The sequence below is a fragment of the Sus scrofa genome, chromosome 2, assembly GCF_054392235.1.
Source record: "Sus scrofa isolate SSC_HxYL_T2T_F1_AM1 chromosome 2, Sscrofa_HxYL_maternal_Yorkshire_Landrace_v2.0, whole genome shotgun sequence".
In the NCBI taxonomy this organism is placed as follows: Eukaryota; Metazoa; Chordata; class Mammalia; order Artiodactyla; family Suidae; genus Sus; species Sus scrofa.
In genome coordinates, this window is record NC_139384.1 from 68,874,231 (window position 1) to 68,897,848 (window position 23,618).

Here is a 23,618-nt window from a genome sequence, read left to right on the forward strand (position 1 = left end):
CATCTGGAGGCAATAAACCATGAAGCCCAGCCTTTTCCTCTGTGCTTTTTAATTTTTTTTTTTAAAAAATAATTATACAAAAGAGAACAAGTTAAGGCTTGTCAGAAATGTGGAGTCCCAGGTGGGGGCCCTGCCCCCGCCAGGCCTGGGACTCTGCACTTGGGGGCTTGTCCAGCGGCCCCGCCGTGTTCTGTCCCTCCAGGACACAGGGAGTATCCAGAAGCACACTGGCCCTGCTGTGTGTTCCCAGGCTGACCTTGGTCCCCACAGCCTGGTTTAATGCTCTGCTGTCCCTGTCTTGAAATTCTTGGTTCTTGAATAAGGGGCCTTGCATCTTCATTTTGCAAAAATTATGTAGTTGGGTCTTGTCTGCTCCACTTGGATTTCTTGGGCTATACAGTATTCAGGCAGATCTTATGTCTTGGAGTGTGTGGAAGGGTCCCCCAGGCAATTCAGCCTGGGCCAAGAATCTCTGACTTGCAAAGGTTTCAAAGGCTGAATTGCTGCCCCTATTGTCTGCTGGCTCCACAAGGGTCTGACAACCTGCTTTCCCTGAATGCCTCATTCCTGGGCCCTCTTGCCCGCCGATCTTACGGTAAGGCCTCAACTGAGGCACTTGCCCTCTGAGCCCCAGTTCTGAGATCAAGGGGGCAGTCTCCAAACATCACTCAGCTCTGACCCTCTTCGACTTTTTCTTCTTCTTGTTCGCCTGCCTTCTGAGCTCTTATTCATATGCCAAAGCCTTTGGTAAAAAAGCCCTTTCCTCCAGGAAGCCTTCTCTGCTCCTCCTTTGGACTCTCCCAGCTTCTGGGTCCCTTCTTCTGGTCCCAAGATTTATGTTTGACTCTGTCTCACCCAGACTGGAGGCTTCCAAGGGACCCCAGGTTGGCTGCCAGGCCAGCATAGACAAGTTGAGTTGAACAGTCTCAGACCCTACGCTGGACATTTGATCCCTTAGGAGGACCAGTCCAGATATGTCAGACTCCACAGACTGGCTTCTTTGTTCTGTGTGATGTCAGAATGGCCCTGTCCCATCCTGAGACTCAGTTTCCGCAACTTCACTGCAGTCAGGATGGTCTGCTTTTGACCCAGCCACACCTCACTCATGTCCACGGCTGGCTGGAAGGAGTACAACCTCATCCTTGGAAATATCCACTTGCCACTCATTTCAGCAGGTCATGCAGCGTGGCCTCACAACCTCTGAGGGTGGGTTTGGATCCTCCTGGGGCGAGGGTGGGATGGGGCAAGATCTCATCAGGTCTCGGGATGCCCTGGAAGCTCAGGAACACCCCTCCCCGCCCTCTCCACTCACTCAGAGGACACACAAGGCAGGTTCAGGCCCCACAGAAGCGCAGGAGTTTCTTGAACCCCCAAGCTCACCTCGGAGTACAGGGGCGGCGGGCGGTAGCGGAACTCCTGGATGTAGGCGAAAAAGGGGCCTTCGGGGCTCATGTTAGGGTTCTGCAGTAGTGGGAAGGGGCTCTGCTCCACGGCTGCAGCTGCAGCTGCCATCTCGTCGTCGGCCACCACCTCGGAGTACTCGGGAGGGGCTGGAATCAAGAAACAAGGTGGGTGAGGCTGCCACAGGAGGCAGGGAGCCTCCTGCCACCCCAACATGATTGTTACTGAGCACTTTTATGGTTGGGGAGGGCACGGGGCTAGAGGGAGAGTCAGCTTGGCGCCCCGCCCCACCCCACCCCCATCCCCTGCTAAAAGGTGGAGAGCTCACCTTCAGGCCGCTCAGGCAGGACCCCCAGCCCCCAATCCAGCAGGAAGCTGGCATGGCTGCCCACGCTGGACGAGCGGCTGCCAAAAGGATGCAGAGGGATGGTGCCGATGACCAGCGGCAGCTCCAGGAGCAGCTTGGATGAGCCTGGGATGTCCACGCAGACCTGGAGGAATGAGCCATAATGAAGGGCGCCTGGGCAGCCTTGGCCACACCCTCCTACAGGAGGTCCAGAGGCCCCGGCTCTAGCCTGGCACCAGGGTGGGTGGGTGGCGGAGCCCAGCCTTGGGGACAGAGACACACCCCCACCCACCCACCCCCGGGCTTCCAAGAATACTCTACCTTGAGGGCATAGTCCACATGCAGCACGCGGCAGTGCAGGATAGAGGGACCCACAGGAGGGATCCGCAGCGCCCGGCCCTGCCACAGTGCCCGGCGCCCAGGGCCCACAGGCTCCCCTGAGAGACTAGCCACCACTGCTCGTTTCTGTTTGCGGGCACCTCGTGCCATGAAGGTCTGTGTCTGGACCACAGCCGCTCGGGGCAGCACTGGGCGTGTGGTGCCATTGTCGATCTCGGCGAAGACGGGGATCACCTCACCTGTAGAGGGGAGGGGCAGGGCCTCAGTTGCAGGTCGCCACCTGCAACCCCAACACTGGCCTGCTCTCCACTCCAGCCCCTCCCATGTACTACCTGGTGTGTACCCCTTGCGGTCGATCTTGGCTGAGAGGGAGACAAGGCCACGGTTACTGTACCAGGATCGGGCGATCTTCTCCCGAGCTCCCGCTTGAGGGGCCTGGTGGGATGGAGGAAAATGATGTCAAACAGTCCTGCTGTACAAACTACAGACCACATGGAGCTTCTAAACCCTCAGCTGAAGGAGGAGGGCCAGGGCCTACTTTCCAGGTTTCTTTTCAACAGTCCAGGAACTGTGTCTAAAATGGGTTCAAGGAGTTCCTGTTGTGGCTCAGTGGTTAACAAATCTGATTAGGAACCATGAGATTGTGGGTTAGATCCCTGGCCTCGCACAGTGGGTTAAGGATCCAGCATTGCTGTGAGCTGTGGTTAGGTCACAGACACGGCTCGGATCTGGTGTTGCTGTGGCTCTGGTGTAGGCTGGTGGCTACAGCTCCGATTTGACCCCTAGCCTGGGAACCTCCATATGCCGCAGGTGTGGCCCTAAAAAGACAAAAGACAAAATAGTAATAATAATAGTAATAAAATAAAATGGGTCCAGGAATAAGACCCACCTCATTAGGCCGAAAACGAAGTGAACAAGCCAAGCACTTAGGGTGTAATCAGTGCTCAGGAAGCCATTACTACCATAAGCTTTGTGCCTGATTTCACAGACAAAGCATCAGGAGGCTCAGAGAGGGTGAGACGCTCGCCCAGAACCACAAAGCAAATTGGTGCAGCTGTAATTTCCACCTGGATCTACTGGACTTCCCATGCATGCTTGCCTCCCTCCCTGCCAGGGATCAGCTGTGACCCCCACTTTGTGAAGGGACTGAGGAGCCAGTCATCAAGTAGCTAAGAAACCTTGCTTGTGGAACTCCCACCCCACCTCCCCACTCCCCCACAAGGGCAGCCACTCACCAGCAGAGCTGGTGTGTTGATGTCCACAGGCTCGATAACAGTAAACACTTTCCTTGTGCGGCGGGCAGGGACCCAGGGACGGTGCAGGGTGGCTTTGATGCAGTATCGGACACTGCCATGTTTGCCTTCAAATGAAGTTACTAGAGTCCTAGGGGTGGAGGGAGGGGGCTTCAGGGAGTGAGCTCCAGACACCCAGGTGGGGGATTCCCAAAGACTCAGGGGGATGAGAGACACAAGACACTTGGGCCTCCTCCCCAGATCCCCAGCAGTGGAGTCCCAAACCCGGAAGGAGCTGCAGGCTAAGGGACCCCCACCCTCACAATGACTTACGGTGGCAGCTGAAAGCTGAATGGGAACTCATGGCGCCCAGGAGGTAGTGTTGTGATCTCTCCGGTGTCTGCAGGTAGGAGCAAGAGAGAGAGGAAAGCTCAGTGGCTGCGCAGAACTCCCGGAGCCCTGGAGCGCGCGCAGCACGCGCGGTGTAGGGGTCCCAGTCCGGTACCTGGTGCAAGCAGCGTGGCGCGGTGGTTCACAAACTCCACGCGCTCGCTGTAGCTTTGTGTGTACGCGGTGCTCGAACCCGCGCTGCGTGACTCGGTCCAGTGCACATGGGCGCGGCCTCGCGCGCGCAGCTTCAGGGTGCCCACGCGCGCCGGGCCCGTCAGCTCCAGCAGCACCCGGCCGACCACTGCCTGGCCGCCGCTGAACACGGGCTCGGCGCCCGCGCTCGCACCATCCAGTTGCACCATGAACGCCTTCACCTTATCGAACAGCATCACCGCTGGGATGCGAACTCACGTCGCGCCGTCCCTAGCTTCGAACCCGCGACACGGTGGCGCAAGGTGCCGACGCCGCAGCCTCAAGACGCGAACTCGGAAGGGACGCGCAAGCGCATTCCCAGACTCAGGCAGAAACTGCTCACAGCCTACGCTGGCGCCGCATTTATACGGCAGGGAGGGTGGGGCGCGGCGCCAGTCCCGCCCCCGGAAGGGAATACGCCAATGGGGCGCGACGAGAGGCGTGGTTCCGCCCAGGCGTGGGGCAAAATAACAAAAGCTCCGGCTGGAGGTCGGCTGCCCTCCGCCCTCGGGGATCCTGGGGTGAAACAAGCATCGCAGGACAGGACGAATATCCGTCAGACTCCGGGAATAAAAAGAAAAAACAGGCCTGGAGGCGGGACCTAGGCCTGAGGTCGCCCAGCAAGAGATTCTGTCGGCTTAATTATCACCAGTCGGCCGCCAGTTGCAGACGTGACTCGATGCACATTCAGCCCAAGCTAGAGGGGTGTGAAATGGCCAGGCCCCAGTCGAGGCCCTCAGAACTTAAGACTAACTACCTCGGGCTTCAGTTTACCCACTCTGTGCAATGGGAGGAGGAAGTGGATGGCGCCTCCCTTCACTCGGGTGCCTGCTGCCCCCTCCTCTGATTCGAAACTCGCTAAGCTGGCTGACCTGGGCTAGTGACAACCCCTTGGAACCTGAGTTTCCAGGTTTGTAGAGCCAGAAGAAAATCTGTCCCGACCTTAGGGTTGTGCATGAATCATAGTGTAGCCCCTACTCGACCACTCCCAGAGCCTCTCTCCCAGCCTGACAACCACTACTCGGCTGCACCTTAGCGCTTTTGCCCAGGCTGTTCCTACCACCCGGCTTTCCCTTTCCAACTTTCAACTATGGCCCACACCCCGCCCCCTCCACACGACTCCCCGCCGCCACACCTCCGCCAACTCCTACTTGCCCTCCAGACCTAGTTCATCCCCTCACTGACAGAACCAAGTACTGGAGAAGCTCTAGGAACCCTCGGGTTCAGGGCTGGAGTGTGCCTTTGGGGGCGGTAACCTCTCTCTGGGTCCAGTTTTCTTAAAGAACCGCGAGTAGAATTTCTAAGTCGGAGGCGGCTTGCTCACGATCTGCGGGGCATCTGCGCCCTCTGGTGGCATGAGAATGCACTGCCTCTCCAACCCACCCTCTACCTTGGCCATCCCCTTTAAGTCTGGCTTAGGCCAGGTGGGCTGCCCCATCCCCACCCCCGCCCCCGCCCCACCACTGCTCAGCATCCCAACGGGCCTCAGCTAGGAGGCCTCAGCACCCCAACGGGGGGCATCTATAACAGTCACGGCCAGCCAGTGATAGGGGGCAGGACAGGCCGGAAGAGAGAGGTAGAGGCTGTCCACTCAGTGATCAGCCTGAGGGACTGCCTGGAAGAGGGGGCTCTGGGACTGAAATAAGAGGTTGAGACCTTTTCTCAGGTCTAAGAGGAGCCTAAAAGGAGGCGAAGAGACCATAAGCCCAGGAGGGGATGGGCAATGAAGGGGAGATGGGAAGGCTCCTACTGAGTCAGGGCCCTCAGTCCAGTTCACAGCTGGGTCCCCAGAGGCCCAGAGACAGGCAGGGCCCCATGAGGGGTCACACAGCAGCTCCACAAACTTCACCCCTCCAGTATCTTAAGAAAGCCACCAGTAAGTGAGACCAGCCCCAATTTCGCTCGAGTCACAGGGAAAGGGAAGTGCCTACAGGGCCCCTTCCTGCCTCACCCCATGCTGGCTACACCTCAGTTTCCACAGCTGGTCAGCACACCTGGGGGCTGCTGGGACAAGGCTGCAAACCTGCATGCAAAGCATCTGGTGTGTACAGTGCCGGAAAAAAAAAAACAAAAAACAAAAAAAACAAAAAAACGGGTGTGTGGTGGGTACTGCAGGCAGGGAGCCAAGCCTGAGCTGCTTCCTGCCTCCACCCATTTTGCCAGTGGGTACGGTGAGGTCTGCCTTCCCTGAGAGGAGGTGGTCAGGGCAGCCCAGAGAGTCTAGCATCTTCCTCAGCCACACAGTACCATATTGTGACACAGACTTACTCCTTCTGTGGCCCCTGTTCTGCTCCTGACTGGCTGTACAGCCTGAGGGTTGGGATCTCAGGTTCAGGGCAAGGGAAGGCCATGTCCAAGACCTAAGACTGCCAGCCCAAGTCTCCTCCCTGCCTAGGATACAGTCCTACCCTCTCATGTGCAAACACCACCAGAACCCCCAACCCTGTGAAGAGCCCTTCCTTCAAACACTGGGAAAGAGCACTGACAGTACATGAGACAGGGCCCTTCTTTGGGAATCAGAGGTCCCAGGCCTGGGGCTAACGTGGCATCTTGTGATCCAGAAAGGATTTCCCAGCTCCACCCAGGGATTCACCCAGACTCCCATTTAGTGCGTGTGTGGTGGAGGGTGAGGGGGTGGGGTGTCTCCACTGCAAACCTCTAAGTCGAGGTTGTCCGGCTCTGAATGGGGTGCACCCAGATCCTGGGAGGGATTCCTGGGAAAGAGGGTTTAGGAAGTGGGTAGGTGCGTGGATGTCCCGGTAGGAAGGTCCACACCCCGGGGAAGAGGTCTCCACTTCATGAGGAGGATCACCCAACTGCACAGCCTCTAAGTCGAAAGGCTGGCTCCGGAGAGGGGGGCCCACTCCTCGGAAGAAGGTCCCGGGGTATCTTGGCTTGGGGGTGGGGGTTGGAGGGGCTCACCTCGGAGGAGCAGCTGCCGCCGCCGCAAGTACGTCTCGGCAGCCGCGTAGTCGCTGGACACGGCGTTTATACCCACGCTTCGGCCCTCGAGCCAGTGCGTGGCCGCCCAGCCGCGGGCCGCCACCTCGAGCGCTCGCACCCGCAGCGGCGCGGCCGCCTCCAGCAGCACCCGGCCGCACAGCCGCTCCCCGCCGCGGTACGCGCCGCCCGGGCCCCGCGCCAGCTCCAGAACGAAGCTGCGCACGCCCCCCGGGCGCATGGCGCGGGCCGGGGCCCACGGCGGGGAGGACGCGCCCGGCGGGGGCCCGTCGGGCCCGCGGAGGCCGGGCGCGCCGCTGGGGAGCGTCTGCAGGCCTCCCAGGTCTCAGCGCTGGTCCTTGCCGCCGCCGCCTCCGGGTGCCCCCCAAGCTTTCTCCTCCTTCTACGAACTTGTGCGGGCGCCGCCGGCCGGCGCGGAGTTGGCTGACTTCCTGATTCTCCGCGTCCGCCTCGTGACGCGCCCGGGCCTCAGGGGACCTGCCGCCGGCGTGCTGGCGCGGCTGACTTTGCTACCCCTCAGCGCCGGGCGGGCCCTGCTTTCGCAGGGTAGGCGCTGTTGAGTCAGAGGCGGGCGGGGGCGGATGTGGATGGCGTGGTGCTACCCGGCTGTCTTGTGTTCTCATTCGTCCCCTACCCGGCACCTTTGGACCGGGCGCCGCCCCAGCCTCCTCCCTGGTCTCCCTGCCACCATCTGGTTGTTCCCCAGACACACCAAACTCGGATCTTGGCTCTTGGCCTTTGCACTGGTTGTTTTGTTACTTGGAACGCCCTTCTCCAATGTACCCACCCTCGCCCAAATGTCACCTCCTCAGAGTCATGCTATGGGCTTATTTCTTTATGATTCTGGTCGCTGTGTTTGCAACTGCTGTGTGTTTACTGTGCTTCCTCCATCAGCCTGAGTGCTCCCAGGGGTGAGCCTTGTGCCCTATTCTCTGGCACCTGATCTTACAGAAGAAACTGAGGCTCCCAGAAGGGCAACCACTGGCCAGAAGCACCCAGCGGTGGCACAGTCTGGCTTGAACCCATGTCTGACCACTCACCACTGACACCTCCCCAGACACTCTTACTCTTGGGCCCATCCTATCATCCCCAAACAGATGGCCCCTGGCCTTATCAGAGGCTGCCAGCGCCTGGGCTCTCAGCTGGGCCCAGATTAGCCTCCCTCTCCACCCAGGGCCCAGCATCTGCCAAGTGCCTGGCACCCCAACCCGACTCCAGCATTCTGAGCCCAAGGCCTGAGGGGACCTGATTCTACTTGTTTGGAAACTTCCTCTCCATCCTACCCCAGGAGGTCCTCTCTCACCCCAGGATCACACCACTCTTCTCCCCATGGAGAGCCCTCCACCAATTCCTCTTGACCTGTAGAACCCCCAATTTAATCCCTGGCTCCCCATCTCCCTCATTCGGTAAGTGGCTTCACTTCTCTGAGTCTCCCGGTCCAATTATGGTCAGGTCCTGAAGACTGGATGGCCCTCCTTACTCATGTACTTACTGGAGCCTGGCTCATAGTGGGTGCTCCAGCAAAGCCAGATGGAAGGACCTCCCGATTATCTGCTGCCTCCTGCAGGCCAGGCCATGCCCTCCACTTATTTATTTATTTACTCATATTTTTTAGGGCCACACCCACGACATATGGAAGTTCCATATGGAGTCAAATTGGAGCTGCATCTGCCAGCCTATATACCACAGCCACAGCCACAGCAATGCCAGATCTGAGCTGTGGCTGCAACCTATGACGTGGCAATGCTGGATCCTTAACCCACTGAGCAAGGCCTGGGATTGAACCTGCATCCTCAGGGATGCTATTTGGGTTCTTAACCTACTAAGCCACAGGAAGAACTCCTGGGCCATGCCCTCTGGAGGGGCCTCCTACTGGGGCCAGGTGGGACTGATGTAGATGTCCTCAGGGAGTTGTCCCTGACTGAACTCAGGTCCAGGAGTCTGCCAGGCTAGGATAGTGATGGGATGGGCTCACTGTGACCCCCAAATCCTGTCTGGGCCCTGGGGTCGGATGTCCACCTCCCATGTTATGTGATTACGGGTGCGCCCCCAGCCACACACAACAGGCAGCAGCTGGGTGGGTCCTGCTTTATTTGGAACTGGCAAGGACCCCTCTCCTGGCTGCTCCACACCCACCAGGGGCCTAGGGAGAGCCAGGGGGCCGGGGGACTAGAGGAAGCTCCGGGCTCCTGCAGCTCCAGTCAGGGAGGAAGCGGTGGTCAGTGGCCCACCCCTGCTCTCACCTGCGGTCTGGCCCTGCCCTCTGCCCGGACAGTCTAGGAGGGGCGTGGTGGGGCGGGCCCCAGTCCACTCAGCCCAACTCAGCTTCGGCTCCTTGAACTCCAAGAGGCGCCACTGTACAGGGCTTCCCGGATGGCATGGAGGTGGCGGCCACACGATGGCCAAGATTGAGGGGTCTGGTGGCAGGCAGGGCCGTCACCCGCAGTCTGAAGGGGCCACGGGTGGCCACCGGTGTGGGGAACTCCGAGTCACCTGGTCCGAGGGGCCGGGGCCAGGCCGGGGAGGCAGGGGTGGTGGGGGCGGGCGTATGGCTTGGGCGATGAGGCCGGGTAAGGCCTGCAGGGAGGTGCCCAATGCATCCAGGCGACTTTCGAGGGCAGCCAGGCGGACCTCAAGTTCCTCGTGCTGGGCATGCAGCTCGGACATGAGGTCGTACATGACATTCTGGGTCTGCCAAAGACAGAGAGGGTTGGAGAGAGAGGAGAGGCCAGGTGAGAGAGAGGGAGGGATGGACACAGAGAGAGATGGCAGAACAGCCCTGATAAGGGGACCCAAATGAGGGGCAACTGTGAGGGCACCACCAGCCCAGCCAAAAGGAATGGTGGGAGAAGAGGCAAGGGGAGAGACAGGAGTTTTTGTTTTTGTTTTGGCCATGCCTGTGGCATGTGGAAATTCCTGGGCCAGGGGTCGAACCCACACACCCGTGACCCAAGCCGCTGCAGTGACAATGCCAGATCCTTAACCTGCTGTGCCATCAGGGAATTCTTGAAAGACAAGTCTCAAATGCCAGGCTCAGGGCCAGCAGATGAGGGGAAGGTCAAAGGAAATCCTGGGGACAAGTGGATGGAACCAGAGCAGCCCTGAGGGGAGGTACTAGCCTCATGGCACATAAAGCCAGAAGGTGGTCTTGGATGATTCTGGGCTGATGTTGCTCCAGGCTGGGGTCTAGGTCGAGGGGGAGAAGGCTCAGTTGCAAACTGTCCCCCGCTCCTCACATTAGACTGGAAAGGGAATAGGGGGAGAGGGGGAGAGGGGACCACCCCAAGGATCTGACCCAATCAGAGAAGGGAACACAACAGACACAGTTACAGTCACAGCAGGTGGTGGGACACCCCTGTCACCTAGACTGCTCCCCCTAACACAGCAAGCAGGGGCTGGTTCTGCCAGTGTCCAGATAGGCCCCCAGTCGCAGGGATGGAGTGGGGGGCCAGCCATGCAGGGATAGCCCTCGGTGCAGACGCCACTATGGCCACCAGGTGGCGCCAGAACACCGTTCCGTGTCAGCCTAGCTCCGCGCAGACCGACTGTCCAGGGGGACCGAAGCTCACCAGCAGCCCTGGACCTCAGCTTGGAGGATTTAAGGGGTTGTGTCACCCCTCACCCCCACCCTGGCTTCTCGTTCTGTGGGAGGGAGACAGGTCATTCACACCAGAGCTCCTTCTTACCACAATGAACCTGCAGCCTCTTCTCTCCATCCCCATGCCTTTACCTGGTCTGTGCCTTCTACCCTTTCCTGTTACTGCTTGGCCAACCTCATGCGAGGGTGAACACCCGGCTCTGGGCCCCTCCTAGGGCCAGAGACTCGCACCCCAGCCTGCCTCGTGCGGCCACACAGTCCCCAGGGCCAGAGGGTAACATCTGGAGGAGGCACCCTACTCTTTTTGGCCCTCTCTAAAGTTTAATTTTAATTAACTTAATTAATTAAGTTATTGTCCTTTTTAGGGCTGCACCTGCAGCATATGGATGTTCCCAGGCTAGGGGTTGAATTGGAGCTGCAGCTGCTGGTAACTATGCCACAGCAACCCTGGGTCTGAGCTGCATCTGCAACCCATGCCGCAGCTTGCAGCAATGATGGATCCTTAACCCACTGAGCAAGGCCAGGGATCGAACCTGAAACCTCATGTTTCCTAGTTGGATTCGTTAACCACTGAGCCACGACGGGAACTCCTAGAAATTCACATTTTAATCATATAATAAAGTGTGATATAGACCATCGAAAACCATTTAGTACTTGAGATTTTCAAAGGCATTTGATATGTATTTAGAGGTATAATCTCATATGACATCAAATTAATTGGCTAAGGATTTCTGTTTTGTTTTTTTTGGCCACCTCATGGCATATGGAGTTCCTGGGCCAGGGATCGTATCCGAGCAGCGGTTGTGACCTGTGCCACAGCTGTGGCAGCGCTGGATCCTTTAACCCCCTGTGCTGGGCCAAGGATTGAATCTGTATCCTGGTACTGCAGAGACGTCACCGATCCCATTGCGCCACAGCAGGAACACCTGGCTAAGGATTTCTACATGAGTTTAGGATTATGCTCTTTCTACTATCAGTTGAATTATTTCTTTGGGGTTCTAGAATATGTTTTTTCCTCTGTAATGCTCCCTTCCAAATTAAGTTTGTGTAGGTTAGTAGTATTAAATTGCATTCTCTTGCTAATGATAAAAGAGAGTGAGTCCAAAATGTGACGAGTATAAGATAGCAGAGGACTTAACATTTTCTAAAGATAACATTAAATTAGGCTCAGATAGATTAACTGATCAGGAGATGGAGCCAATTAGCAAAGTTCACACTCGAACTATTTGTGAAAGGTATGCCATTGGTCAGACGGGAGTTCAGAATAGTGTGACAAATATTCTGAGAGTTTGCCCAACTAAAGTTTGGTCAGTTGACATATCTTCTAATGGATTAATAAAAAATGGGGAAAAGATGGGACCTGACATTAGAACGAAGAGATTCGTTTATAACACAAACCAATCTTAAAGAGGTCTTGCAATCAACTTTAATTTCCTGAAAGATGTCTAATTGCTATACAAATAAGCTTTCTCTTGATGCTATAATTTGAATTTTTATCTAGAGCAAATTTGTTTTTCTCTTAAATTTTAGACATTCCTAAATATGAAAATACCACGTCACCAATTTAGCCCACTAATTACTACATATCCTTATTAAAGCTATTTTATTAGCTATTAATTTAAAAAAGTAGCTGCCAACATTAAGTAACGATTTTACACACAGATGGAGTTTTCCAGCATCTATTTTCCTTTCTTAATATCTCTTTTTCTTTCTCTCTTTTTCTCTTTCTTTCTTCCTTTCTTCCTTCCCTTCCTTCCATCCTTCCTTCCTTCCCTCCCTTCTTCCTTCCTTCCTTTTTTTTTTCTTTTTTTTTTGGCTACCTCTACAGCATACGGAGTTCCTGGGCCAGGGATCAGATCTGAGCCGCAGTTGCACCTACACCACAACTGCGGCAATGCCGGATCCTTAACCCACTGTGCTGGTGGGGATAGAACCTGTGTCCTGGCACTGCAGAGATGCAGCCTATCCTACTGTGCCACAGTGGGAACTTCCTGACATCTTTCTAACAATCAGAGCCTCTGGCCACAGTGGACACTTGCGGACAGGGCTCATGTCAACTGGTGTGATCTCTGCCCACCCTGCATTCCTTGCTTGAGTCACCTGTCTGCACCCCAGCACTGTCCCTCCCTCCCAGGCAGGAGCTGGGCCCTGTCCTTTACTGAATACCCCCCATCCTCCTCTGAATGCTGAACCAACCCCTTCTGGCCCAGGGAGCTACCCTGCCCCACTCTCCCCTGCTTACCTTGGCCAGGTCTGCGAGCGTGTTGGTCTGGTCATTCAGTTTCCCTTGCTCGATTTTGACACTCCGGAGCCTAGGGGACAAGTGGGTGGGTGGGGTTGTGTGGGGGCTGCAGTGGGGCCAGGGATCTTTCACGTACCCACCCCGCCCAGAGCCACCTTGTAGGATATGCAGCGAGGGATAAGCAGCAAGCCCCCTTGCAGCCCATTCCCTTCCAGCATGCAGGGTGCAGCAGCGCCTGCAGGGTGGTTCAGCCACCACCCTCGGAACCCACATGCACTCACCCCCAGCAAGTGACTTACTTCTGAGCTCTGGCAGGACCCGGCGAAGCAGAGAGAAACCACAAGGCAATTTTAATCTCAGCACACTGGGCGGCACGTGTCCAGTCCTGCCTGCCTCCCACATGCACCAATCCAGGGCCAGGCCGGGGGGCTCCCGGACAGCAGAGGGGCCACTGCCCTTGCTCTCAGGAGACATCCAGCCTCTGAGTGGGTGGATCAGCCCTCAGGGATGTGTTCTCCCTCTGTCCCCTCCTTCCAGCAGTGCCCACCCAGCAAATGCAGCTGCTTTCAACCCTTCAGCCACACTGTTTGCCAGCCTTTGCCAAGGCCCCAGCCCTGGAGGTGGCATTTAGTCCAGAAAAGTACCCACACCATTTCAAGAGGGGGAAACTGGGGCCCAGAGGGCAAAGCCAGTGCCTAATGGCATCCCTGGGAGGATCTGAACCTGTACCTACCACTTGGCCTCTGAGAGCCTGGCCCCCTGGACAGCTGCCCATGGGGTGGGGTGGGGGGAGTTGCCCAGGGTGTGTCCTCACCCCTCCTCTCCACCCCGTCTGTAGCTAAAATGACCCAGAGAGACTGTTCAGAAGGACTCTCCTCCTCACTGGTCCAAACTCAAGCCCTGCATGCCCACATGTGATAGATGCTTGGGGAGGCCTCTCGGGGCTCACCCATGCTGGGTGCTGCCCGGACCCCCGAGAGGACCCAGCCCTTGGTCTGGAGAAGTGGAAGTGGATGGAGACACCCCCAGACCTGGAATTCTGGGGGTGCTGCCCTGGAGAGGAGACAGAGGCTTGCCAAGGAGCCACTGACATGCCTTCCCTGGGGAAGTCTTTTTTTTTTTTTTTTTTTTTTGGCTGTGCCCATGGCATGTGGAAGTTCTCAGGCCAAGGATCGAACCTGCACCACAGCAGCAACCCGAGCCACTGCAGTGGCCACACTGGATCCTTAACCCACTGAGCTGTATGGGAACTCCCAGGGAAGTCATTCTTGACTTATCTAGAACCTTCCCATTGTGGCTTAGAGGTAACGAACCCAATCAGTATCCTTGAGGACACAGGTTCGATCCTGGAACTTCCATATGCTATGGGTGCATCTCCTAAAAAGCGAAAAAAAAAAAAAAAAGATATATTGAGGTCCTAATCCTCAGTATCTCAGAACATGACCTTATTAGGAAATAGGGTCTTTGTAGATTTAACCAGGTTAGGATAATTGGTGTCTTTATAAAAAGGGGGAAATCTGGACACAGACACACATAGAGGGAAGACTGTGTGAAACCAGAGAGAGACACTTCAGGAGGCCGGATGGTTGGAACGATGCTTCCACAAGCCAAGGAATGCCTGAGGCTCCCAAAAGCTAGGAGAGAGGCCTGGAACAGACCATCCCCGAAGCCTGCAAAAGGAGAATGACCCTGCCGACAACTTGATTTTGGACTTCTGGTCTCCAGAGCAGTGAGGTCATAAATTCTGTTTGTTTGTTTTTTTTTCTCTTTTTTAGGGCCGCACCTGTGGCATACGGAAGTTCCTGGGCTAGGGATTGAACTGGAGCTTCAGCTGCCAGTCTACGCCCCAGCACAGCAACGCCAGATCTGAGCCATATTTATGACCCTCGGCTTTTGGCAACACTGGATCCTTAACCCACAAGGCCAGGGATCGAACAAGCCTCCTCAAAGACGTTGTGTCGGGTTCTTAACCCACTGAGCTACAATGGGAACTCCTCATGAATTCTGTTTTAAACCACCCAGGTTGTGGTACTTGGTAAGGTTGCCCGAGGAGATGCGTACACTCCCCAGACCCACACTGTGTTCCTCAATCCGTCCTCTCCGAGACCATTTCTCCCTTTTCAGTGGCTGCTCATAAGAGTGTTCCCATTGTATGAGCAGCCAGGGCATCTTCTTGAGCTGGATACTCATGTACCTGCAGACAGTACCTCCGGTCTCCCTGGCACCTGTGGTCATTCCCACCTCCCCCCACCTTTGCCCAACTTGTGTACACTCCTTGGTATGCTTGCCCACCACCTAGTTTCCTACCCAAATCTCAGCTACCCTTCAGGCCCTAGTTCACACCTGTTTGATTTCATCAGCTATTCTCATAAAGCCACCTTGTGGGGGGCAGAGCAGGGGGACCTAAGGGTGAATGAGACAGTCCTGCCCCAGAACAAAGGGACACTGGTAACTCACCCAGCAGGTGGCTTCTCCACAGACCTGGCTCTCCTGAATTCCTACCTTCCCATTTCCCCCAAAGAGCCTTCTGAGACATCTCTTAGAGCAATGTCCAGAGCAGGGCTGTGTCTGTGGCCCCCATGCCTGGCACACCAGCTGGTGCAGGAAATGCTTGTGGATGATCGAATGAACATATTGAGGGTAGTAATAACCACAAAAATGCCAGTTCCCAGTTTCCGAAAATACTGTGTGGCAGGCAGGAGGCAAGTTATCTGATCACCCCAATTGTGACATACTCCATTCCTGGAGAAGAGGCCCGTTACCACTGTTGCTACTTCATTGATAAGAACATGAAGCTTGGAGTAGCATAGTCCCTTGCCCAGGGCCCCACAGTTAAGTGACAGAGACCAGATTGGGACCCAGCGGTCAGTAAACAGCTGTTGGAGGGTCAACAAGGAGGTTCTTGGGGTCTGGTGAGGAAATATGACAAACACCTGGGCACAGTGAAGTCAAGTAAGCAGGGTACCAACTTGGGTACCCTGTTGGGTACCCAACAGGGGAAGCAGAGGCAGGGAGCACAGACTGGGGGTGCCATGTGTTACTTAGTGCTTGCTCTGCGCCAGAGACTTTGCCAGGCATTTCTGCACATCCCTCCATTTAGACCTGCCCACAGTCCTGTGAAGTAGGGGCTGTTATCATGAGAAATTAATCCAATCATAACAGTAAACACAATAAATGTAAATGGATTAAATGCTAGCTAAAAGACAAGGATGGTACAGTAAACATAATAAAAATGCCTGGACTAAACTTTCTAACTACAAGACGAGGATGATAGGGGCTCAAGGAGATTCTCAGGGTGATGGATTTGTTCATTATCTTGACCGTGGTGATAGTTGCATAGGTGTACACATATTAACACTGTTCAAACTGTACACTTTAAATAGGTGCAGTTGACTGTATGCCAATTATACCTTAACAAAGTTCGTCTCTAAAAAGAGGCAAAAGTGATTTGAAAGGATTAAAAAAATTCAAGTGCAGCTGGCTGAGCTTCCTCTCCCCTGGTCTGGTCTCCTTGTGGGTCACACTCTGTTACTCTCTGGTGGCCCAGGAGTTGGGTTGCCCTAGCCACACCCTGGGGTCTCCCCCAAACCAGCTGTCCCATTGTACCACTCACATGGGGGCTCTCTGTGCTGCCTCCCAACTCTGTTCCCCATGGCTGACTTGGTTGCCTTCCTGGTTGTACTAGTTCAGACCCTAAGATTGTTTGCCTCACTGTCTGATTCATCAGCTCCTGAGTCTGGTCTGGGAGTTCTTAGGGCAGGGACCCACCTGAGTCACCTAGAGAAGCCCAATTGTGCCTGGGGGTTTCCAAGAAGTAAGAGATGGGAATGCATGGGATCATTTTGAAAAGTGCCTAAAAACACATTTTTTTTTCTATTTTAAATCAGGTACCACGTGATTCAGCTCTAATTTATATCTGAGTGCCTAACCCCGTAAAATTTGGAGCTCTTTAAGTTCTAGACTGGGCACTGTCTCATATACTCTCTAAATAGCTCCTGAGTATTGAAATGTAGCTGGTCTGAATAAAAATAGACTCCAAGTGTAAACTACATACCAGACTTAGAAGATTTAGTACTAAAAACTTTCTAAAATATCTCATTAATGATTTTTATATTCATCACATTTCTAGATAAATTTGATTGGATAAGTATACTAAAATTAATTTCACTTATTTCTTTTTCATCTTTCTTTTTTTTCCCCCCCTTTTTGGCCATCCCATGGCATATGGAGCTCCCAGGTCAGGGATCAGATCTAAGTCACAGTTGTAACCTACTCTGCAGCTGCAGCAATGATGGATCCTTAACCCACTGTGCCCGGTCAGATCAAACTTGCATCCTGGCACTCCAGAGATGCTGCCCATTCCATTGTGCCATGGCAGGAACTCCAGAAAATTTTAAATTATATATGTGGCTCATGTGATATTTCTCGTGGACAGTGACTGGCATATTACAGTCTATAGGCCAATCTGGACAAACACTTGTTTTGGAAAATAAAATTTTCTGGGAATATAGCAACACTCATTCATCTTTGCTACCTTCCTGCTACAACAGCAGAGTTGAGTGATTGTGATGGAGACTTTTTGGGCCACAAAGTCTGAAATAATCAATATCTGGTCCTACACAGAAAAAGTTTGCCAACTCTGGCTACAGAGTGGACTCACCTGAGGAACTTAAACTTGAGCTCATGCTGCATCCCAGACTCTATTGTAACTGGTATTGGGTTGGATATGGCCTGTGGGGTTTTTTTTTTTTTTTTTTTTTTTTTTTTTAGCTGAGCTCACAGCATGTGGAAGTTCCAGGCCAGGGATCAAACCTGTGCCACAGCAGTGACCCAAGCTGCTACAGTGACAATGCCAGATCCTTAACCCACTGTGCCTCAAGGAAACTCTGACAGCCAGTGGGATTTTAAAAAGCTCCCCCACCAGGTGACTCCAATGAGCAGCCAAAGATGAGAACCACTTGATTAAATAGTTCTCAGGACAAAGGAACAACAGAGGAAATCATGTAATCTCTAATTACCTCACATGATCACATGAATTAGGCCATAAATTTAATTGTAAGCTTCCTAGAAGCCAGAGCAAAGACGGGAAATTGCTTCAATGTCCAAGAGCTATTCCAGAGAATAATACATGCTTCCTGCCACTTATATTGGGTGGTTTGCATAATTTATCAGAGGTGACTGTCCTGGATAAGTACTGGGCTCATCACTGTCCCCCTCTAATCATCCCACCCTCCCACCCAACACAGAAGCTACAGGCCCCAATCAAGTGGCCACCCAGCCCAGGAACGGCCATCATGAGGCCACAACAAGCTGCCTGGCCTAGTGTGAGGCCTCCTCCCGGGAGCCATGGCTGCCTCTGCGCCAGGCGGACACAGAAACATGAGTGGGAAAGGTGCTGGACTTACTGATGGATGGCTTGGAGGAACTTACGCTGGTGTTTCCGAACCCGGGCGTGGTCTGGCTTCTTCACCAGCCTGGTATGTTTGTAGATGAGCCACGTCTCCCTGAGAACATTAGCAGCGGCGTTTTTAACCTGAGGCCAGAGAAAGAACAGTACCTTAGTGTAGGCACAAAACTATGGTATGTTCCAGAAATTCATGGAAATGGCCCTCTGGGGTCCTGGGACTGTAGGGCAGGGCCCTGTTTACACATCCACATCTGTGCTGTGTGTGTGTCTGTCTAACACACATCTCTCACCACGGGCCAGACCATTTTTATACACCTTCCAGATGTTAACTCAGTGAATATGTCTCTCTCTCTTTTTTTAAAAAAAATCTTTTTTTTTAGCGCTGTGCCCATGGCATATGGAAGTTCCCCGGCTAGGGGTTGAATTGGATCTGTAGCTGCTGGCCTACACCATAGCCACAGCAACACCAGATCTGAGCTGCATCTACAACCTACACCACAACTCACGGCAACGCTGGATCCTTAACCCACTGAGTGAGGCCAGGGATGGAACGCACATCCTCATGGATACTAGTCGGATTCTTAACCTACTGAGCCACAACAGGAACTCCCTTTTTTTTTTTTTTTTTTTTTTTTTTTTGTCTTTTTCCTAAGAGCCACACCCGCAGCACATGGAGGTTCCCAAACTAGGGGTCTAATCGGAGCTATAGCCACCTGCCTACGCCACAGCCACGCCAGATCTGAGCCTCATCTGCAACCTACACTACAGCTCACAGCAATGCCTTAACCCACTGAGCAAGGCCAGGGATCAAACCTGCAACCTCATGGTTCCTAGTCAGATTCGTTTCCGCTGCGCCACAATAGGAACACCAGGAACTACTTTTTTTGCTTTTTGGGGCCACACCTGCAGCATATGGAAGTTCCCAGGGTAGGGGTCGAATTGGAGCTGCAGCTGCTGGACTACACCACAGCCACAGTCACAGAAACTCGGGATCCAAACCACATCTGCTACCTACACTACAGCTTGCAGCAATGCCAGCTCCTTAACCCACTGAGCTGGGCCAGGGATGGAACCCACATCCTCATGGATACTAGTTGGGTTCTTAACCCACTGAGCCACTACAGGAATTCCCTATCTCTCTCATTTTTTTTTAAATTTTTTTGTCTTTCTTTAGGGCCACACCTGCAGCATATGGAGGCTCCCAGGCTAGGGGTCCAATAGGAGCTGAAGCCACTGGCTTATGCCAGAGTAAAGCAACATAGGATTTGAGCCACGTCTGCAACCTACACCACAGCTCAAGGCAATGCTGGATCCTTAACCCACTGAGTGAGGCCAGGAATCAAAGCCACGTCCTCATGGATACTAGTCGGGTTTGTGAACTGCTGAGCCACAACGAGAACTCCTCATTTTTTAAATTTCTTTTAAAATTTTATTTACTTCTTTTTTGGCTGAGGCATGGAGCAGCTTGATATGCGATCTCGGTTCCCAGACCAGGGATTGAACCTGGAACCTGGGCCACAGTGGTCAAAGCACTGAGTCCTAGCCACTAGACCACCAGGGAGGTCTCTCTTTCATTTTCTACCTGGGAAAACAGAGGAACAGAAAGACCAGCCTGCAGAGATCATGTAGTTTGTAAGCTGCACCTGGCTGCCTGGCCACGGAACCCCTGCCTCCTGCTGAGTGGGCCACGACTGGCTGTGACTGGGCACAGAAGTGGAAACCTGTGTCCATCGCCATGTCTCTGTGCACGATTCATGGGTGTTCTCACAGTAGCACAGCCCAGGGCTGGCTGGGCACATACCATATGTGAGAAGTGAGGTGGGAAGGGTCTGCCCTTGATGACCAGGAGGCGAGGTGGCTGTGATGGGGGCCGGTGTCCTTACCCGCTTGGTGAGCTGAGTGTCCATCATGAAGTTGTGCACATGTTTCTCTGCCTTGGTGAGCTCCAGCTTCCGGGCCACCACAGCCACCACGAGCGCCGTGCAGCCAGCCCCCTGAATGAAGAGGGCAAGGCGTACATCAGGGTCCATCCCATATGGGTCACAAATAGGACATCATCCCTCCTCCAGGAAGCCTGCCTGGTTCCCCCCGCCCCCCGACCTTTGTCCTCCAAGCCTGCAGCACTGGCAGAGCCCACCTGCTGAGTTCATTGACTCCCAGCCCCACCGGCTTGACATCCACTGGGAGCCTGTGGGGCTCCCATCCAGGGAGCCTGTGCCACTGATTAGTTCATATGATTCCTGATAACCCCGGGAGAGAGCACCACTCTTATCCCCACTGGGCAGAGGGGGGAAAGTGAGGCTCCAAGATAAGCAAAGGGGCAAGAAACACGCAGGATCTGCGTTTGGGGAGGTAGGAGAACTGAAGGCATTTCCATCCAGGCTTTGGGGTCTGGGGACAGAGACGTGGCTGATATGTTGCTGCTAGTAATGGGGATTCAGCTGGCAGGGTGAGAACGGTGGCAAGAAAGAAGGGTCAGGCCAGTTGCCTGCAGTGAGGGCATTTGGAGAGGTCCCAGTAGGCGGGAGGTAAAAGGATAGGACGTCTCCCCCGTGATGGGCTCCCTGCTCTTAGCAACCACCCTCTCCAGTATGACCTGAATGGCAGCCAGTGCCCTGGCTAGGGAAGGAGGCCAGAGAGGACTTGCTGGTCTGTTTGGGGCCATCTGAGAGACAGAAGGGCAGGAATGAGGACCCAGGGGGAAGGGCAAGGCTGAGAGACGGGGTGGGGAGCAGCAGAAAGTGATGCAGGAGGAGGGAGGGAAGACGGGGGTTCTGCCACTGAGAATTGGGAGCTGAGGAGCCCAGAACATCCAGGTGTCGTCAGCCCCAGGAGTAGCGGGGGAACAGGTAGCAAGGGCTGCTGAGGGGGGCCAGAAGGTGGCTCTCCGCCTGCGCCGAAGCTCTCTCTGGCACCTCACCAGCCTGCTACTTCCTCCTGTGGCTATAGCATATGGAATGGGAGGAAGGAAGAGACCTGGGCTTGGCCTCTGGGGGCCAGGGAAGTGGCTAGTTTTTCTTATAGATGGATGGAAACATTTATGTGGGAAGGGTGGACAAGAGCTGGGGACACCATTTAACCAACCCAGGTCACCCCGAAGAAACCTGATTAAGTGTTCCTGGCCAAGATGAGGGTTTTGAGAGGACCCAGGAGTCTGTGTTCAAGAAACGCCTTGTCTTGGAGTTCCCACCATGGCTCAGCAGTTAACGAATCTGACTAGCATCCATGAGGACGCAGGTTCGATCCCTGGCCTTGCTCAGTGGGTTAAAGATCCAGCGTTACCGTGAGCTATGGTGCAGGTTGCAGATGTAGCTCGGATCCTGTGCTGCTGTGGCGAAGGTGAAGGCATTTGCAGGCAGCTGCAGCTCCGATTCGACCCCTAGCATGGGAACCTCCATATGCTGCGGGTGCAGTCCTAAAAACCAGGAAAAAAAAAAAAAAGCCTTGTCCTGTTGCCCTGCTATACAGCACAGGGAACTATGTCCAATCTCTTGGGGTAGAACATGAAAGATGATAGTATGAAAAAAGAATGTACGTATATGACTGGGTGACTGTGCTATACAGCAGAAATTGATACAAGACTGTAAATCAACTATCTCTAATAAAAAAAAAAAACAAGATGTGATTATACAAAAAAGAAAAAAAAGAAAAAGAAAAGCCTTGTCAACTGTAAAGAAACATACTGGAAATGTCCGTGTGGAATACTATGCAGCCAGGAAAGAGATCAGCCAATGAATCCACACAACAGCACAGATGCCACATCCAGCAAGGCCATGCTGCGATGCCTTGAAGCTCAAGAATGAGCAAATGGGCTTTATAAGATATTAGAAGGGGGTGAGTTCATGAGGCAGTGACTGGGAGGAGACACACTTGGACGGATGAGGAGAGAGCTAACAGAAGAATTAGAAACAGAAAGTAGCTAAAAAGACCAAGATGTGGCTTCATGTGATGCCTGGCTGTGCGGTGATGGGGAGAGAGGAAACATCCCTGGGTGTGGCCATCCTGCATGTGCCACAGGCGATGGCAGGGAGCAAGCGGTGGGCTAAACACAGAACTAATTCTCTGGAGGAGTCGTATCCCAGAGAAGAGAACATGGCTTTTCTGTTTTGCTGCGGGGTTTCTGGGTTTTTATCTGAATGCTTTTTCTTTGTTCCTTTGTAAAGTTCTTTTGTTGGGGGTGGCAGTGGGGGGAGTGGATTGTGGCTGATCTTTCCTTTTTTCCCCTTTTATTCTTGCAAAATAACATAAGCAAATGTGCATCATGTCTTTTAACCAAAGGAGGGGCCATGTCAGCTTAGCTAGAAGAAGCGAGGTCTCCCTGGCGGGGGCCTGAGGAGGACACTGACCCCCAGCTTATGTCCAAATAAGAGTGGACAAGGAGTTCCTGTCATGGCTCAGTGGTAATGAACCCGACTGGTAACCATGAAGATGCAGGTTCAAACCCTGGTCTCACTCAGTGGGTTAAGGATCTAGCATTGCCGTGAGCTGTGGTGTAGGTCACAGATGTGGCTTGGATCTGGCATGGCTGTGGCTGTGGCGTAGGCCGGCTGCTGCAGCTCTGAATCAACCCCTAGGCTAGGAACTTCCACATGCCTCAGGGGCAGCCCTAAAAAAATGGAAAATAGAGGGGGGAAGCAGATAGGAGGGGATAAGAGGCTAAGAGGGAAGACAGCTATGGGCTTTGGGAAATGGTGAGGGTGTGCATTCCCTGTCACATCAGAGAGAAGGAGCAGGGTGACGGAGGGATGGGCTGACACTGAGTGCTCAAGATGGAGTGAGCTCCCCATCATCTGGGGGTGTGCAAGGGCCCTCGCCCTTACCATGATACCAGTAAGCAGGCATACGCCCTTCCCGCAGTAGGTGTGGGGCACCATGTCACCGTAGCCAATGGAGAGGAAAGTGATGGAGATGAGCCACATGGCCCCCAGGAAGTTGCTGGTCACTTCCTGCTTGTCGTGGTACCTGGAAGGGAAGCCAGAAGAGGCTCCAGTCAGTCCACTCTGGTCCCTCTGCCTTAATCACACCCCTGGGACAGCACTAGGAAGGCAGGGCCCTGGGTCTGCCAGGCTGCATGGGGGCCTTGCTTGCAGGAAGCTGATCATTTGGGGAGCTTGCAGTGACCAAGGTGCCACTGTAGGGTGGGGTGGGGGTATGGTTAGTGCTCGGGCCAGCCCTGTGGTCCTCCTGAGGGTGCCGTAGGGCAAAGGGCACCCACATTTCCTCCCCAGCACCCCTTCCAACCTTCTCCTTTTGCCTGACCCCCAAGCTGCTGATTTGGGGGCAGAGAGGGGCCCAGGGGTGACATGAGGGTGCGTCCACATGTGTCCATGCATGTGCACACGATCCTCCTCCCAAAGACAGACACACAGACAGATGCGAACACGGGTGGCCACGGGCGCCAGAAGCGGCAGGAAGTAAAGGCAAGGAATCGGGTCAGACACCAGGAAGAACTTCCCCAATGAGCAAGGCCTGGAAGAGCACAGAGGACTCTATGGGGGAGATGAAGCTGG

At 54.2% G+C, this 23,618-nt stretch overlaps 2 protein-coding genes across 16 annotated transcripts in view; both read right to left on the bottom strand.

The window, feature by feature from the left end:
• Positions 1 to 32: 32 nt before the first annotated feature.
• On the bottom strand, positions 33 to 7,424 carry ARRDC2 (arrestin domain containing 2). 3 transcript variants are annotated; one of them, XM_085012346.1, is made up of 10 exons: positions 6,823 to 7,227; positions 5,018 to 5,044; positions 3,824 to 4,238; positions 3,652 to 3,718; positions 3,322 to 3,469; positions 2,419 to 2,521; positions 2,069 to 2,325; positions 1,730 to 1,892; positions 1,381 to 1,550; positions 33 to 1,222 (listed from the first exon to the last, which is right to left on the bottom strand). In XM_085012346.1, exons 3-10 carry the CDS (start codon positions 4,095 to 4,097, stop codon positions 1,169 to 1,171), a joined length of 1,236 nt encoding a protein of 411 aa, XP_084868472.1. In that variant the 5' UTR covers positions 4,098 to 4,238; positions 5,018 to 5,044; positions 6,823 to 7,227; the 3' UTR covers positions 33 to 1,168. The 3 variants fall into 3 exon arrangements, with proteins under 3 accessions (XP_084868472.1, XP_084868473.1, XP_003123552.1); XM_085012347.1 differs by lacking the exon at positions 5,018 to 5,044 and having other exon boundaries at positions 3,824 to 4,107; positions 6,816 to 7,227; XM_003123504.5 differs by lacking the exons at positions 3,824 to 4,238; positions 5,018 to 5,044 and having other exon boundaries at positions 6,823 to 7,424.
• Positions 7,425 to 8,935: 1,511 nt separating this feature from the next.
• The window catches only part of KCNN1 (potassium calcium-activated channel subfamily N member 1), a 35,919-nt gene continuing 21,236 nt past the window's right edge, over positions 8,936 to 23,618 (bottom strand). For 6 of the 13 annotated variants that reach the window (XM_085012339.1, XM_085012343.1, XM_085012338.1 and 3 more), the window contains 5 exons: positions 22,929 to 23,070; positions 19,992 to 20,102; positions 18,107 to 18,234; positions 12,702 to 12,771; positions 8,936 to 9,552 (listed from right to left, as the gene is read on the bottom strand). In XM_085012339.1, the coding sequence (XP_084868465.1) occupies positions 9,298 to 9,552; positions 12,702 to 12,771; positions 18,107 to 18,234; positions 19,992 to 20,102; positions 22,929 to 23,070 (706 nt within the window). In that variant the 3' untranslated portion in view covers positions 8,936 to 9,297. Of the gene's footprint in view, positions 9,553 to 11,241; positions 11,390 to 12,701; positions 12,772 to 13,000; positions 13,183 to 18,106; positions 18,235 to 19,991; positions 20,103 to 22,928; positions 23,071 to 23,618 lie in introns of those variants that run through there. The other 7 variants (XM_085012344.1, XM_085012335.1, XM_085012345.1 and 4 more) reach the window with 5 other exon arrangements.